This window comes from Nerophis ophidion, linkage group LG27 (assembly GCF_033978795.1).
Source record: "Nerophis ophidion isolate RoL-2023_Sa linkage group LG27, RoL_Noph_v1.0, whole genome shotgun sequence".
Lineage (NCBI taxonomy): Eukaryota > Metazoa > Chordata > Actinopteri > Syngnathiformes > Syngnathidae > Nerophis > Nerophis ophidion.
Genome location: NC_084637.1, coordinates 26,789,650 through 26,801,825, shown reverse-complemented (window position 1 = coordinate 26,801,825; position 12,176 = coordinate 26,789,650). Strand labels below are relative to the sequence as shown.

At 43.0% G+C, this 12,176-nt stretch overlaps 1 protein-coding gene across 1 annotated transcript; it reads left to right on the top strand.

The window, feature by feature from the left end:
• Positions 1 to 1,972: 1,972 nt before the first annotated feature.
• On the top strand, positions 1,973 to 9,717 carry LOC133544337 (uncharacterized). The gene is made up of 2 exons (XM_061889549.1): positions 1,973 to 2,610; positions 9,577 to 9,717. Exons 1-2 carry the CDS (start codon positions 2,050 to 2,052, stop codon positions 9,715 to 9,717), a joined length of 702 nt encoding a protein of 233 aa, XP_061745533.1. The 5' UTR covers positions 1,973 to 2,049.
• Positions 9,718 to 12,176: the final 2,459 nt, after the last annotated feature.

The window sequence follows — 12,176 nt, the reverse complement described above, 5'->3', positions numbered from 1 at the left end:
CCACACTAACCAATAATAAATAAATGACTTCTTACCATTAACGCAACTTCTTGAACAGGTGCGGTAGAAAACGGATGGATGGATTAAAAATGCATGAGAATGTTTTATATTTTGAACACTATTTTTAATACTGTGATGTCAAGTGGACTTATTAATTACTTATCGTGTTAAGCAATGTCAGCTCAGATTTATCCGAGAGCCAGATGTAGTCATCAAAAGAGCCACATCTGGCTCTAGAGCCATAGGTTCCCTACCCCTGTTGTAGATTATGTTATATATGTAGAAAAAAAACAAACGAATCACATTATGTTCATGCACCAGTCGAGGAAAATGATCAAACTACATAAATAACATACTATGATTTTTTTTTTTTAATCTTCATAGATTGAAAATTAACACCAATGAGTCGACTGATGAACATTATCACATCATTTATTCAGAAAGAATAAATAACGACAAATTAAAAAAAAAAACCTCTCAACATTATGATTTATACATTTTGAGAATGTGCTTGTTAAATTTTTAAACAAAGAAAACAATTCGAAGTTGTCTTTATTTTTATGTTATCGTGCCGGGATTTTACCAGTCCGGCCCACTTGGGGAGTAGATTTTTCTCCATGTGGCCCCCGAACTGTAATGAGTTTGACACCCCTGGTCTATACAGTTAAGAAACACTGCAATATATGCAATAGCGATGTATTTTTAAGGAGATGTACAATCTACAGCACGTGCGGCTGGGGAAGATTGTCTCGGACCAGTTTTTTCAACTCCTGGTACCCCAGCACCTCCAAAACCCTCAAATATAGACTCAAAATATCCCAGAATAAGCTAATCCGGTTACTTTTAGACCTCCACCCCAGATCACACCTCAATCCAACCCACTTCTCCAAAGTGGGCTGGCTCAGGGTGGAGGACAGAGTAATCCGCTACACCTCCTTGATACCGAAGTACATGTCAAACTACTTCCTTAACGTAAATGACCGCCATAACCACAACACCAGGGGGAGCTCCACAAACCACGTTAAACCCAGATTCCGATCTAACAAAGGTCTTAACTCATTCTCTTTCTATGCCACATCAATGTGGAATGCACTCCTAACAGGTATAAAAGTAAGTGCATCTCTATATTCCTTCAAAACCGCTCTAAAACAACACCTCCAGGCAACTTCAACACTTTACTAATACCCTCCTCCATTCACATCCCGTCTCCCCGGATTATAAACAACTCAAATGTATCGGTTGGGGACATCTCTACGCTGCTGATCCGCCTCCGCTTGGGATGGTTTCCTGTGGACGGGACTCTCGCTGCTGTCTTGGATCCGCTTGAACTGAACTCTCGCGGCTGTGTTGGAGCCACTATGGATTGAACTTTCACAGTATCATGCTAGACCCGCTCGACATCCATTGCTTTCGGTCCCCACATCTGAGGTCCTCTCCAAGGTTTCTCATAGTCAGCATTGTCACTGGCGTCCCACTGGATGTGAATTCTCCCTGCCCACTGGGTGTAAGTTTTCCTTGGCCTTTTGTGGGTTCTTCCGAGGATGTTGTAGTCATAATGATTTGTGCAGTCCTTTGAGACATTTGTGATTTGGGGCTATATAAATAAACATTGATTGATTGATTGATTGATTGATTGAAAAACTCTCCTGATTCTGATACACTTTTTTAAATCATAGCTTTTTAATGACGTCATTGGCAACCACCCCAACAGTCAGCCAATCAGAGATCAGCTTTAGAAGGTGGGGCTTGCAGGGATTATTGGCTGATAGGACAGTAATTCTTGACACTTCTCAAAACAAACTTACTGTAAAATGCATTTTGGATCCGTCAAGTTAAACACTCGGTATGTTGGTATTGTTATCGTCATGTTGAGAAGAAGTATGTCATAAAAACGCTCCAGTAATTAAAATACCGCACTGCACAGTCTCGGTCCAAAGTCCTATGAGGCTTTGTGATAACGTGGGCACGGTTGGCATCGACCCTCACTTTTGCCGTGCATCTTTCCAGATTCAAGACTCCCTGTTTTGGTTCTTGTTCTCCTGATCGAGAATGGATCCTTGTGAGGAACATATCTACGAGGACCCAGATGTCGCCTACCAGAACCAGACGTCCGCTATTTATGAGACGCCGTATGAGCCCTCGGGTCCGACGGCCGAGTATCAGAACACAGGATGGGCCTTTGGAGGAATACCCGCTCCCCCTTCTTTCCCAGCACCGCCTTCTCCTGGCAAAAGCCGCAAAAAATCGTCCTCATCCTCATCTTCCTCAAACGAAGAAACCGGGGAGAAGCTTTGCCGCGGCCAGGGAGCGGCCGAAGTTGAAGAAAACAACAAACGGTTGAGTTTGGAGACGGCGTCTGCCAATACGGAGCTGGATTACCGTCCATCACGCAAACCCTCATCTTCAACATCGTCCTCCTCGGCTTCCGAGCAGAAGAAGCCTGACTTGAAGCCCTCATCTTCAACATCGTCCTCCTCGGCTTCCGAGCAGAAGAAGCCTGACTTGAAGCCCTCATCTTCAACATCGTCCTCCTCGGCTTCCGAGCAGAAGAAGCCTGACTTGAAGCCCGCAGAGCCTGAGAAGGACACTAAAGTCATGCTTTTTGTCAAGGTAGGTCACGTCGGAAGCCGTGAAACGATCAAACATGACTATTTAACCGCCGTCACCTGGTACATGTTGGTGTGTTCGCGACATTTTCACACTGGTAAGTTTGAATCAAAGCATGTTGGATTCTGTTCAAATCAGGGGTGCCAATACGTCCGTCACCAGCTACCCGGTCGATGGTGGAAGGTGTGTCAGTCAATCGCCAGCCAGGCTATTAAGTTAAAGTTAAAGTACCACTGATAGTCTCACACACACACTAGGTGGGGTGAAATTAACCTCTGGATTTGACCCATCTCCTTGTTCCACGACGCCCTGGGAGGTTAGGAGAGCAGTGAGCAGCAGCAGTGGCCACGCTCGGGAGTCATTTCAGTGATTAAGGTTTTACTACTTACGTATAAAATACTACACGGTCTAGCTCCATCCTATCTTGCTGATTGTATTGTACCGTATGTCCCGGCAAGAAATCTGCGTTCAAAGGACTCCGGCTTGTTAGTGATTCCCAAAGCCCAAACAAAGTCTGCGTTCGGGCTCCAGTACTCTGGAATGCCCTCCCGGTAACAGTTCGAGATGCCACCTCAGTAGAAACATTTAAGTCTCACCTTAAAACTCATTTGTATACTCTAGCCTTTAAATAGACTCCCTTTTTAGACCAGTTGATCTGCCGTTTCTTTTCTTTTTCTTCTATGTCCCACTCTCCCTTGTGAAGGGGGTCCGTCCGATCCGGTGGCCATGTACTGCTTGCCTGTGTATCGGCTGGGGACATCTCTGCGCTGCTGATCCGCCTCCGCTTGGGATGGTTTCCTGCTGGCTCCGCTGTGAACGGGACTCTCGCTGCTGTGTTGGATCCGCTTTGGACTGGACTCTCGCGACTGTGTTGGATCCATTGTGGATTGAACTTTCACAGTATCATGTTAGACCCGCTCGACATCCATTGCTTTCCTCCTGTCCAAGGTTCTCATAGTCATCATTGTCACCGACGTCCCACTGGGTGTGAGTTTTCCTTGCCCTTATGTGGGCCTACCGAGGATGTCGTGGTGGTTTGTGCAGCCCTTTGAGACACTAGTGATTTAGGGCTATATAAGTAAACATTGATTGATTGATTGATTGATTGATTTAACCCCCAATTCCAAGCCTTGATGCCGAGCGGGAGGTAATGGGTCACATTTTTATAGTCTTTGGTATGAAGTTGTAGTCTGGGCACCCCTGTGTTACACGTAGCATTTTAGGCTGTTAGCGTTAGCCAAGCTGGTTGCGTGCGACAAAGAACGTACAGTATTTTTAAATTTTTTAAAAAATCATGTTGTCTGTTCACTTTTCGTCTTGGGTAAGCACAAAAATGAACGGGTATTATTTTCCGAGAAGTAGCACAGTGGTCAAAGTATTTCTTATTAGAGATGTCCAATAATGGCTTTTTTGCCGATACATTCCGATATTGTCAATCAATCAATCAATCAATCAATGTTTATTTATATAGCCCTAAATCACAAATGTCTCAAAGGACTGTACAAACCATTACGACTACGACATCCTCGGAAGAACCCACAAAAGGGCAAGGAAAACTCACACCCAGTGGGCAGGGAGAATTCACATCCATTGGGACGCAAGTGACAATGCTGACTATGAGAAACCTTGGAGAGGACCTCAAATGTGGGCAACCCCCCTCCCTCTAGGGGACCGAAAGCAATGGATGTCGATCGGGTCTAACACGATACTGTGAAAGTTCAATCCACAGCGGCTCCAACACAGCCGCGAGAGTTCAGTTCAAAGCGGATCCAAGACAGCAGCGAGAGTCCCGTCCACAGGAAACCATCCCAAGCGGAGGCGGATCAGCAGCGTAGAAATGTCCCCAACCGATACACAGGCGTGCGGTCCATCCTGGGTCCCGACGAGCGGTCCATCCTAGGTCCCGACTCTCGACAGCCAGTACTTCATCCATGGTCATCGGCCCGGACCCCCTCCACAAGGGAGGGGAGGACATAGGAGAAAAAGAAAAAAAGCGGCAGATCAACTGGTCTAAAAATGAGGTCTATTTAAAGGCTAGAGTATACAAATGAGTTTTAAGGTGAGACTTAAATGCTTCTAGATATTGTCCAACTCTTAATTACCGATTCCGATATCAACCGATATCTGTCATGATCCAGGACTTGGATCATGTCATGTTCTGGTTTGGGTTCGGTTTTCTGTTTTGTTATTTGACGTCCTTAGTTCCCGGTGGCACTTCCTGTTTTGTTTCTGTTGTCATCGTAACTCATTAGTGTCACCTGTCTCTTGTTTGTTGTCACACACCTGATTCTTGATTATCCTTTCTATTTAAGCCCATCTTTGCTTGCCTTCGTTCTCGGACTCTTATTTGCTTCCATGCAACAGATGACGTCGCTCTTCTCGCATTGTGGTAACCTACTTTTGATACTTGTTAGCTTCCACGCTATTCCTGCCCTGTTTATGTCCCTAGCTCACATGCTAGCGCTTTCTGTTTGTTTTGTCTTAGTGCATTTGTGCAAGTGCCTTTGTTCTTAGTTTGTTTTATAGTGTTCTTTAGTGTACAAATAAATGATAATTCTTACCTTCACGCTGTGTTCCATCTCCGCTGCACCCACGAGAGAACAAAACATCACCACGATGCCAGCAAAGCGTCACAATATCAATATATGCAGTCGTGGAATTAACACATTATTATGCCTAATTTTGTTGTGATGCCCCGCTGGATGCATTAAACAACGTAACAAGATTTTCCAAAATAAGAGAACAACTTCAACTCAAGTTATGGAAAAAAGTGCCAACATGGCCCTACCATATTTATTATTGAAGTCACAAAGTGCATTATTTTTTTTTAAATGCATCAAAACAGCAGCTTGGAATTTGGGACATACTCTCAATGAGATAATCCTGATACACACTACAACTATGGGAAATACTACAATTTGAATTTCACAAAGTGCATTATTTAAAAAAAATGTTTAAACATGCTTCAAAACAACAGCTACAAAAACAATGAAGGTACACAGCTTCAGTCCAGAGTATACTAGAGTAACAAAGTAAACAATAACATGATCCTCCTTTAGTGCAAGACTGCCTGGTATACTGTAAAACATCCATCCATCCATCCATCATCTTCCGCTTATCCGAGGTCGGTTCGCGGGGGCAGCAGCCTAAGCAGGGAAGCCCGGACTTCCCTCTCACCAGCCACTTCGTCTAGCTCTTCCCGGGGGATCCTGAGGCGTTCCCAGACCAGCCGGGAGACATAGTCTTCCCAACGTGTCCTGGGTCTTCCCCGTGGCCTCCTACCGGTTGGACGTGCCCTAAACACCTCCCTAGGGAGGCGTTCGGGTGGCATCCTGACCAGCTGCCCGAACCACCTCATCTGGCTCCTCTCGATGTGGAGGAGCAGCGGCTTTATTTTGAGCTCCTCCCGGATGGCAGAGCTTCTCACCCTATCTCTAAGGGAGAGCCCCGCCACCCGGCGGAGGAAACTCATTTCGGCCGCTTGTACCCGTGATCTTATCCTTTCGGTCATGACCCAAAGCTCATGACCATAGGTGAGGATGGGAACGTAGATCGATCGGTAAATTGAGAGCTTTGCCTTCCGGCTCAGCTCCTTCTTCCCCACAACGGATCGATACAACGTTCGCGTTACTGAAGACGCCGCACCGATCCGCCTGTCGATCTCACGATCCACTCTTCCCCCACTCGTGAACAAGACTCCTAGGTACTTGAACTCCTCCACTTGGGGCAGGGTCTCCTCCCCAACCCGGAGATGGCACTCCACCCTTTTCCGGGCAAGAACCATGGACTGTAAAACAGGGAATTATAAACTGGGCTCAACCTGCCCTAATCTCTAACGTATTTGTATGAGTAACACAAATTTTCTGCAAGTTAGTGGTGAGTGCTTGAAGTGGCCTATCAGTCAGCCAGAGCTCCTGAAATGCTACGTTGAGACAGGGCACCTCCGTTCACTGCAAGCTGCCAAGTGTGCGCCATGCAGGGCAGACTAGCCACACCAAACTCCACCGTAGCTTTTGCTATACTGCGTGCGTTGTCCCTGACCACAACGTGGGCTTTCTCCCTGGGGTGGTTTCTGTTGTATTTTAGTTTTTTCTCGGCGGAATCCTTAAGCGACAACTGTGTGGTGCTACTTTTTTTCGGTGTTTGCTTTTCATCCATCTTCCGCTTGTATTCATTGTGTATCTCCTCATGATTCTTGAAGAGGTGGGAGATCAAATTGCTCGTATTGAAGGAAGAAGTTTTTTTTTGTTTTTTTTTCCTATTTGCAGTCATTGCAAATTGCCAGTTTTTTATTCGTCAGACACACTTTAAAATAATCCCAAACCATAGACACGGTGTCGTTAGTCAGTCGCCAAGCTCGCTGGCTTGTTAGCCACGGCTACAGCACCGGCAACAACACACTCTTGTTGTTGTTATGCTGCTTTTGCGGTGGTTTGATGAGGTCATCAAGTGTCGGCAGTAAACCTCTCATGCTGCAGTCGTCAACTCCTGTGTTGTGTGTGGGTGAGGGGAGATAGTAGAGGGGAGAGGGAAGGGGCTGCTGACTGGGATATGTACTGCTCCGTACAGTGGCATTTTGAAAGGTAGTTTTTTTTACTTTTTGAAACCGATATCGATAATTTCCGACATTATATTTTAAAGCATTTACCAGCCGATAATATCGGCCTGCCGATTTTATCGGACATCTCTATTTCTTATACATCCAAATGTGGGAGATCAGCCTTCCCGGTAAGGTCTATTCAGGTGTACTGGAGAGAAGGCTACGCCGGATAGTCGAATCTCGGATTCAGGAGGAACAGTGTGGTTTTTGTCCTGGTTGTGGAACTGTGGACCAGCTCTGTACTCTCGGCAGAGTCCTTGAGGGTTCATGGGAGTCTGCCCAACCAGTCTACATGTGCTTTGTGGACTTGGAGCAGGCATTCGACCGTGTCCCTCGGGAAGTCCTGTGGGGAGTGCTCACAGAGTATGGGGTATCGGACTGTCTGATTGTGGTGGTCTGCTCCCTGTACGATCAGTGTCAGAGCTTGGTCCGCATTGCCGGCAGTAAGTCGGACACGTTTCCAGTGATGGTTAGACTCCGCCAAGGCTGCCCTTTGTCACCGATTCTGTTTATATCTTTTATGGACAGAATTTCAAGGCGCAGTCAAGGCATTGAGGGGATCCAGTTTGGTGGCTAAAGGACTAGGTCTCTGCTTTTTGCAGATGATGGTGTCCTTATGGCTTCATATGGCCTGGATCTTCAGCTCTCACTAGATGGGTTCGCAGCCGAGTGTGAAGCGACTGGGTTGAGAATCAGCACCTCCAAGTCCGAGTCCATGGTTCTCGCCCGGAAAAGGGTGGAGTGCCATCTCCGGGTTGGGGAGGAGACCCTGCCCCAAGTGGAGGAGTTCAAGTACCTCGGAGTATTGTTCACGAGTGAGAGAAGAGTGGATCGTGAGATCGACAAGCGGATCGGTACGGCATCTGCAGTAATGCAGGCGCTGAAACCGATCCGTTGTGGTGAAGAAGGAGCTGAGCTGGAAGGCAATGCTCTCAATTTACCGGTCGATCTACGTTCCTATCCTCACCAATGGTTATGAGCTTTGGGTTATGACCGAAACGACAAGATCACGGTTACAAGCGGCCGGAAAGAGTTTCCTCCGCCGTGTGGGGGCTCTCCCTTGGAGATAGGGTGAGAAGCTCCGGCAATCAGGAGGAGCTCAAAGTAAAGCCACTGCTCCTCCACATCGAGAGGAGCCAGATGAGGTGGTTCGGGCATCTGGTTAGGATGCCACCCGAACGCCTCCCTACGGAGGTGTTTCGGGCACGTCCGACCGGTAGGAGGCCACAGTAAAGACCCAGGACACGTTGGGAAGACTATGTCTCCCGGCTGGCCTGGGAACGCCCCGGGATCCCCCGGGAAGAGCTGGACGAAGCAGCTGGGGAGAGGGAAGTCTGGGCTTCCCTGCTTGGACCCAATAAGCGGAAGACGATGGATTGATGGATGGATCTATTTTTTATACATCCAAATGTGGGAGATGGTAACTGTTTTGGAATGTTTCACGTTGACTGTAGTATTTAAAATATATATACAACAAAGTTATTTAAGAAATAATTAATTTCACCTTAATGTATTAGTCCTTGGGTGTCAAACTCTGGCCCGCGGGCCAAATATGGGCCGCCGTGTAATTTCATTTGGCCCTTGAGGTAATATCAAATTAAGATTAGAGCTGGCCCGCCTCTGTAACACTGCATTCACCGCTGATACTCATATTTGCCAACCCTCACGATTTTCCCGGGAGACTCCCAAAGTTCAGTGCCCCTCCCGAAATATCCCGGGGCAACCATTCTCCCGAATTTCTCCCGATTTCCACCCGGTCAACAATATTGGGGGCGTGCCTTGAAGGCACTGCCTTTAGCGTCCTCTACAGCCTGTCGTCACGTCCGCTTTTTCGTGCCGTTCCAGTCACATAATATATGCTGCTTTAACACACACAAGTGAATGCAAGGCATACTTGATCAACAGCCATAAGGGTCACACTGAGGGTGGCCGTATGAACAACTTTAACACTTTTACAAATATGCGCCACCCTGTGAAGCCACACCAAACAAGAATGACAAACACATTTCGGGAGAACATCAGCACCGTAGCACAACATAAACTCAACATAAGAAATACCCAGAACCCCTTGCAGCACTAACTCTTCCGGGACGCTACAATATACACCCCCACTACCACCAAACCCCACACCCCCAATTTTTATTTACATTTTATGTGATATGCCATTGATATTTTTTACTCATTATTAGAATTTGAAACTCGATTTTGTATATGACTATAAAGCTACATAAGCCTTGCTTGTTTAATATTCAATGCAAAACTTGTTTGGGTCCCTATTAAAAGGTTAATTGGTTCAACCTTGGCCCGCGGCTTTGTTCAGTTTTAAAATTTGGCCCACTCTGTATTTGAGTTTGACACCCCTGTATTAGTCGAATAAACGAGGCACCAATGGCTCGTCGTGGACTCCCGTGGGCACCAGTTGGAAGAATTTGCGGAAGAAGCAGATCTGCGTTTGTAGATCTGGAGATCCAGTCGACGGGTCGCAGGTCATCCAGGGATCCCACTTCTGACACCAACTTTATTTGGAATTTTTCATATCCAACAAAAAAAAATGTCCAGCACGGAGGTCTTTTTTAAGTAGGAAAACAATACACAAGTCTTCAGCTCTGTGGCAGGTCATGGAATTGTTTGCACGGATAAATTAATAAATATTATCATGTTCTCAAACCTATTTCAATTCACGGGGGGCGTGAAAAAAGTTACGTCCCAAGGGGGCATGACAAAAAAAATAATTGAGAAGCACGGCTCTAATGATACCGATCTTAACTGAGGATTTATTGTCCTTGGCAAAGCAACAGTTGTTCTTAAATGTGATCATCGACGGAATGTTCGGTGCAGATGTGTGAGCTAATGTTTCAACGTATTTAGGGGCCTTATAAATGTTGATCACAAGCATGATTGGAGAACTCGGTCAGGGGTGTTCAAAGTATATTGTCGAGGAAAAAACAACAGGACAATTGATAAAGCTATATATTATCTTCTAGTTAATTATTCATATTGATATACTTGGTGACCTATAACACGTTTTTTTTAACCTGAGGGCCACCAAAAAATATTAGTCGCAGCATGCTCAGGTGTAATACACTTTTCCACCACTTGTGGCAGTAATATCAAACTAACAGAAAAAGTCTGAGACTAAAGTCAGAGAGAATTTTCCCAAGTGCAAAAAATATGACTAAATGTTCATTTAATTGACATTTTGGTAAAGAAACATAAATAACATTGATATAACGTATCGTTAATTTAGCTAGACTTTATTTATTTTAGCACTGCGTAACTGTATGGAAATCATTTTTTTGTTCATCAGTTTTTATGAGTTCGTTATTTTACAGTTTATTTCGTTTATTTTTTTCTCACAAGCCTGACCTAAGCCTAAGTAAACAATAAATATTTGTGATTAACACATGCTTTCATATCATTTGAAAAGGTTGTAAACTATAAGTAGTTTGGATATAATTATTAAAGAACTAGTGTCAATATTTGAGTGGGCCCCGGGTCCCCCTGTAGTAGAGAAGTTGGGGCCCAAAGACTGAAATCAGTAAATCAATTAAAGTTTACTTTTATTACCCTTAATCACACATGTCTAACATGTTTATAACCCCTGACCTATAACACAAACCTGAGACAAATTATTGTTTTTAAATATGTATAACATCTGTTTTTAGCATTTTTTTAAATATATTTTTTTAAATATCAAACTGGCCCCTGCCTAGTTTGACTTTTAAGTTTGCGGCCATGGGTGGAAAAAGTTTAATATGTAAGTATGAGACGCTCTTGAAATAAAATAAAATAAAATAAAAACATGAACAAATTTAAGTTAGTTAGTTACTGTAAATACAAAATAAAAAGAACACTAACTTATGAGTTAATTAATTTAATAAATTACAAAACAACCATAATAAGAACAAAATGTGTAACCAAACACAAATGTTTAAGTACAGGCAGAATCGTTGACACACTATTTTATGACGTTATACAATCATATAAATATTATTATTTTTACTATAATTAATATTATTATTATTATTATCATAATATCTTAAGGGGGAACACAACAATAAAAATATAAGAAAAAAAGAGCTACAAAATCAGAATGTAATGGGAAAAAGCTAAAATGTTCTAATTGAGGATTAATAATAATATACTTAGTCCCCTAAAAAACAAAGCGGACGAAAGGTTTTGTCTTGATAAAATATTTGTTTTAAGAACTAAAAAATATATATATACATATAAAATATAAAAATGGCCCTTTTTCAGTATGGGGCCCTTTGTTGAAAAGGTTAAGAAACCCCTGATCTAAAATATAAAAAGCTCTTGAAATGTATACGACATAAAATAAAAATGTTATTTAAAAAAAGTTAATATAAAAATAAAACTAATCATAACTTATAAATTAATTCATTTGAAAAAGTACAACATAACTCAACACTGTTAAATACGTAATTGAGAATTTTTGACACACTAGGTTATGCAAATATACAATCATTATGTTATTATTAATATCATTATTATCATCATTATTATTATTATTATTATTTATTTCTTACCGGGGGAAAACAACAACGGTAAAAATATAAGAGTAAAGAGCAAAAAATCGGAATGTAAACAGGAAAAAGCTGAAATGTTCAAACTAATAAGTAATAATAATACATTTAGTCACCTATTACACACAGCTGACACAAGGTTTTGTCTTTAAATAGATATGATATATTTATGCTAATATGTTTTTAGCAGTTTTTTTAAATATCAAAATGACCCCTGCATACTTTGACTTTTCATTATGGGGCCCTTGGTGGAAAAAGATTAAACACCCATGATCTAAAATATAAAAAGCTCTCGAAATATAAGTAACATAAAATACAAATATAAACAATGTATAGTTATTTAGTAATATAAAAAAATACTCATTTATGAATGAATTAATTAAACAAATAAATAAACATAGTTAAATGTGTAACTGAGCATTAAT

Coding starts and splice junctions, on each gene's coding strand:
- LOC133544337 (XM_061889549.1), top strand. CDS start 2,050: ATGGATCCTTGTGAGGAACATATCTACGAGGACCCAGATGTCGCCTAC. Junction 2,611..9,576: donor AAGTCATGCTTTTTGTCAAG/GTAGGTCACGTC, acceptor CCCCTGTATTAG/TCGAATAAACGAGGCACCAA.